Source organism: Mus pahari, chromosome 17 (genome assembly GCF_900095145.1).
Source record: "Mus pahari chromosome 17, PAHARI_EIJ_v1.1, whole genome shotgun sequence".
Classification (NCBI taxonomy): domain Eukaryota; kingdom Metazoa; phylum Chordata; class Mammalia; order Rodentia; family Muridae; genus Mus; species Mus pahari.
In genome coordinates this window covers 54,077,553-54,083,033 of record NC_034606.1, presented here as the reverse complement: position 1 = coordinate 54,083,033, position 5,481 = coordinate 54,077,553, and the positions used below count along the sequence as shown (strand labels likewise).

The 5,481-nt window shown below is 50.4% G+C and overlaps 1 protein-coding gene across 1 annotated transcript in view; it reads left to right on the top strand.

Annotated features, from left to right (window-relative positions):
• Positions 1–5,481, top strand: part of Tubgcp6 (tubulin gamma complex associated protein 6) — a 25,323-nt gene that overhangs the window by 11,227 nt on the left and 8,615 nt on the right. The window contains exons 4-10 of the mRNA XM_021216792.2: positions 1,314–1,487; positions 2,446–2,567; positions 3,328–3,403; positions 3,521–3,630; positions 3,941–4,032; positions 4,512–4,651; positions 5,036–5,185. Of these exons, the coding sequence (XP_021072451.1) occupies positions 1,314–1,487; positions 2,446–2,567; positions 3,328–3,403; positions 3,521–3,630; positions 3,941–4,032; positions 4,512–4,651; positions 5,036–5,185 (864 nt within the window). The remainder of the gene's footprint in view (positions 1–1,313; positions 1,488–2,445; positions 2,568–3,327; positions 3,404–3,520; positions 3,631–3,940; positions 4,033–4,511; positions 4,652–5,035; positions 5,186–5,481) is intronic.

The window sequence follows — 5,481 nt, the reverse complement described above, 5'->3', positions numbered from 1 at the left end:
TGCGCCACCACGCCTGGCTTTCTTTTTCTTTATTTTACAAATTATGTGTATATGTCTGTATCTGGATGTAGGTTTGTGCACATGAACACAATGTCTGAAGACTGGAAGAGGGTGTAGGGTCCTCTAGAACTAGAGTTGCAGGCACTTGTCAGCCACATGATGTTGGTGCTTGGAACTGAACTCAGGTCTTCTGGAACAGTGATATCTATCTGCCTGTCTGTCTGTCTGTCTCTCTCTCTCTCACTCTCTCTCTCTGTTTTTTGTGTTTTTTGGACACAGGGTTTCTCTAGGGCTACTTTGTAGACCAGGTTGCTTCCACATCAGAGATCTGCCTTCCTCTGCCTCTCTAATGCTGGGATTAAAGCATGTACCATCACACGTTGGTTGTGTGTTTCTCTGCCAGCATATGCACATGAGTACAGGTGCCTGTGGGGACCAGAAGAGGGCATCAGATTTCCTGGAGCAGAGCTTTTTTTAAATTTTATTTATTTATTTTTAAGATTTTATTTATCTTATGTATATAAGTATACTGTAGCTGTCTTCAGACACCAGAAGAGGGCATCGGATCCCATTACAGATGGTTGTGAGCCTTGTGAGCCACCATGTGGAGTTGCTGGGAATTGAACTCAGGACCTCAGGAAGAAGAGTCAGTGCTCTTAACCGCTGAGCCATTCTCCAGCCCCCCACCCCCTTTTTTTTGACACAGGATTTCTCTGTGTAGCCCCGGCTGTCCTGGAACTCACTCTGTAGACCAGGCTGGCCTTGAACTCAGAAATCTGCCTGCCCCTTCCTCCCAAGTGCTGGGATTAAAGGCGTGTGCCACCACTGCCCGGCGTTTTTTTGTTTTGTTTTGTTTTTGTTTTTTTAAGATTTATTTATTATATGTAAATACACTGTAGCTGTCTTCAGATGTGCCAGAAGAGGGCATCAGATCTCATTACAGGTGGTTGTGAGCCACCTTGTGGTTATAGGATTTGAACTCAGGACCTTTGGAAGAGCAGTCAGTGCTCTTAACCTCTGAGCCATCTCTCCAGCCGAGCAGAGCTTAAAGGTGGTTATGAACTGCCCAACGTTAGCACTGGGAGCCAAGCTCAGGTCCTCTGAAGGGGAAATACATAAATGTTCTCTTACTGCTGAGCCATCTCGCTAGCCCCCCTTGGCTTGTGTTTTGGTTTCAGAACATTCTATTTGTGTGTCTTGAACTTGGGGGAAATTTGGGAGTTTTGTGTGGCAGGTGGGAACATGGTAGAGAGAAATGGCACCACATTAGGGTTTTGGTGTGTGGCCTCTAACCCCGTCCCTCTGTCCTGTAGCCAACTCAAGCTTTTGTAGTGGAGCCGGGTGTGCACGTGTCAGGTGCATCTCCTGAAAGCATCAGCAGCATCCTTTCAGAGGTGGCGGAGTATGGAACCTGTTATACGCGTCTGAGCCACTTCTCTCTACAACCTGTTGTAGGCTCCTTGTGCAGCAGGGGCCTTGTTTTCCAGGTATGCCTTTGGAGGACCATGTACCTTCACAAAAGAATTAAGGGTGCAGAATTAGAGGTCAGAACCCCTGAGTCCAAACCTCTAAAGAAGCTGGGTGGCTTGAGATTGTCTTCATCTGTTAACCTTGTGTCAGTTGTGTTTGGGCAAAGGCACAGAGGGAGGCAGGTGTGAACAGTTAGGGAATTTGAGGGCAAGGACCAAGTGCTATGAGGTGGGTAAGCCAATATAAGCTCTCTGCTCTCTCTCCATAAGCCCTACTGTCTTGTATGGTATGTAGCAAGATGGATCTCCTGTTTTAAGTTGATTCTTGAGGTACCCAGGATTTTCTGTTTATTGAAAGATTTGCAGCTGGCTTGTGTGCTGGTAGACTATTACAGGATCTGGGCAGCCTGGGCAGGTGAGGTCAGGTATGCAGATTAGCAGAGTGTTGTGTAGAAAACATGGGCAGATATCAGGGAGGGATGGGTGCAGGGTGCAATTTTGGAGGAGCTGGTTCCTTCAAGCTCTGATGGTCAGAGCCACATCAGGTCAGTTGCCACATCAGGTTTCAGGAACGTATTAGGAGCTGCATGGGAAAAACCCTCTGGCCAGAGGAACAGGGAGTGGACTCCCCAAGAGGACCAGAGGCTGCAGATGGTATAGAATGGGTCTGAGGGAATCCATGAGAGGTGAGGCTGTGGTTCCTGGTTTCCTGGTATGTAGGCAAGACAGGCCAAGGTCAGGATTGTTCCAGGTGACTCTGTCTCAGTCTGATGCAAGGAGGCAAAGCCGTATCTGGCAGATCCCTCACCCTCATCTGTGTCTTCTGGTAAAGCATCTCCCTCTCAGCTGGCTTAGCCATAAGGCTACGGCATGGAAGGAAGTACAGCTCTGTTTCCCAGCCTGGTGTGTCCTTCCAAGCTCTGAGTCATGACTGCCTCCGTGTGCCAGCTGCCTTTCTCCTCTTCCTTTTCCACAGGCCTTCACCAGCGGCCTAAGGAGGTACTTGCAGTATTACCGCGCCTGTGTGCTCTCCACTCCACCCACCCTCAGTCTCCTCACTATTGGCTTTCTCTTCAAGAAACTGGGCCGGCAGCTCAGGTGAATCTTGGCACAGTGGCCTTGCATGGGCCTCAGGAGCAGACGTGGGGCTTTCAGGGCAGTGAAAGAGCCAGCTCTGCTCCCTGTCAAGGAGGGCCTAGAAGAACAGTCCATGCACAACTGGTCACTGTGCCATATAATGAGTTTGTCTTCCATCTGCTTGTGACAGTGGCCTTGCTGGGCCCAGGGCTTTCTGTCTCAATTGTGCTGCATGGGAGGGAAGGCAGTGGACAGCCTCTGACATGTGGGAGCTCATTGGTAAACAGCCATAGTGTCTCTTGGCAGATGCTATCCATTGAGAGAAGTTGGGGGTGGCAGATAATATGGGAGGAGATGTATCAGGCAGCAAGGAATTGGGGGGTCATGTGGGACACAGACTGCAGTGGGGTAGAGAGGGTGAGGGCTCATGAGGGGAATTGGTGCTCATTGTAGTCAGACAAGGTGGTAACAAGGCAGAGGTTTCAGATGGTACCATAATGTGGAGCTAAGGAGTAAAGTCAAGGATGAGGTGCGGAGGCGTGGAGGTGAGCCCACCCATTGAGTGTGGATGTGTCAATGCCATCTGGGAGGACAGCACAGAAAACAGTGCTGGGCAGGAGTCCATCAGGGTCTAAGATCTGCTGTGTTGTGGGTACAAGTAGTTTTCAAAGACTGTAGACCAGTCACTTCTGGGAAAATGAACATTTCGCTTGCTCAGTCTGATCTGGTCCTTGGGACCCTGAGCTCCTGTCACTTGATCTGATCCAGTTTCTGTGTCCAGGTACTTGGCTGAGCTTTGTGGTGTTGGCACTGTATCCCTGGCGACCAGTGGAGAACCCAGGGCTGTGTTCCCCACTGTGAGTCCTCTCTCCTTTCCTCCAGTCTGAGCTTGCAGGCCTCCAATGACTTGTGCATTCTTGTCAAGTGTGGTGGTGTGGTCTGTTAGCCATCCTGTTTCTTCTCACTGTTTGTAGGGAGTGAAGCTTCTGTCCTACCTCTACCAGGAAGCACTGGATAACTGCAGCAATGAGCACTACCCCGTGTTGCTGTCCCTCCTGAAGACCAGCTGTGAGCCCTACACACGGTAGGTTGTGAGAGGACTGTACTGGCCATACCTGCTCTCCCTATAGTGGGTGGAGGAAGGCTGCACTCACACCAGATATGTATCTGAGTTTCTTGTTATCCAAGATGTACTGAATGTGCTGGAGAAGCACGCTGGATAAAGGACCTACCGGGTAGGAGACCCCACACATCCATAGCTGGCAGTGTCTCTCTCATCCTACTCTGGGGATTGGCCACACTCGCCTCGCAGACTCCACACTTGCCCAGCTTTCCTCTTTCCAACACCCCTCACCCCACCCCACCCCACCCTCCTGTGTTCCATTACCCTGTAGGTTCATCCACGATTGGGTGTACAGTGGAGTCTTCAGAGATGTTTATGGGGAGTTCATGATCCAAGTTAACCATGAGTACCTCAGCTTCAGAGGTAAGTACCCACTGACTTCTAGGCTGTGCCTATCAGGTTTTGGACCCCAGGACAAAGGACTGAGGTGTATACTCTACATATCAAAGCAGACCTGGTCTCCAGATTCTCCCAGCATCCCTCAGTACCTACCTGGCATACCCTGAACTTTCCAGCCCAGGGCCTGGGCTGCCCTTCCTCCAGAGGTTCTTCCTTATGGAATCCAGACATTCTGGTCTCCCCTATTCCCTTCTCTTTCACTGCATGTGCTCTTTCTTCCCTTCTCCCCTCTTTCCCTCCCCATGATGACTTCTCTGGCTTTCTTCCTTGGGGCCAGTGAACTAACCTGAGAGCAACTTCCCAATGAACTTGCATTTAATATAATCTAATCTGGCGTGAATTGACTCATTTCACTGGCAGAGAAATAACTTATCAGTGTCCCCTGCCTGGGGTCAGGGCCATTATAACTGCAAATCATCATTTTCTATTCATGTTCTGTCCAGACAAGTTTTACTGGACCCATGGCTACGTGCTCATTTCCAAAGAGGTAGAGGACTGTGTTCCTGTATTCTTGAAACACATTGCTCATGATGTGTATGTCTGTGGGAAGACCATCAATCTACTGAAGCTCTGCTGTCCCCGGGTGAGAGGGTCCTGCTGGCTGTGGGGGCTAAGGGAGGGGCTTGTGTACCATGGGAGGCTTGGTCTGCCCCGGGACTGAGCCTGAGTGTAGGTGCTAGTGTGTTTGCCACAATAGTCCTCTGCATGAGAGATTAGATTGATCACATGGCGCCTCTTAGTTTCTGAGTCCACCTCTGCTATAGGTGGCCCCATACATGGTATCTCCATTTTTGCTTGATCTGTGGAGCCCTCAAGGGTTTCAGCTACCCCCAGATTTAGGAATAAAATTTTCAAGGAAAAACAAGTGGCTGTCTGCATCCATCACTGACAACTCAGTAGCATGGCAGCGCTTGCTGCTTGTTTCTACCTTGGCTACGGAGTCATTGGAGTCCTTCCATTTTGGCAGCATTACCTTTGTTGGTCTGATGTCCCTGTCCCTCGGATCTCGGTGATTTTCTCTCTTGAGGAACTGAAGGAGATTGAAAAGGACTGTGCTGTCTATGTTGGGCGGATGGAGAGAGTTGCACGTCATAGCTGTATCAGCAAGGAGGAAAAGGTACTTGGATGCAGGGCTTTGGGCTTTCTCTCTACTTCCCTTCACTTCTGGGGGTCTGGGCTGATGGAGCTCCCTTACCCTGGGGTGGGCCAGTGCCCATGAGGACAGTTTCTCCTGGCCTGGTGCCTAGTTGGCAGTCAGATGACTGAGGAGCAAGAAGGACAGGATGTGGGCAGTCGGGCAGAGTGGACAGGATGTGGGTAGTCAGGCAGCGTGGACAGGACGTGGGCAGTCGGGCAGAGTGGACAGGATGTGGGCAGTCGGGCAGCGTGGACAGGATGTGGGCAGTCGGGCAG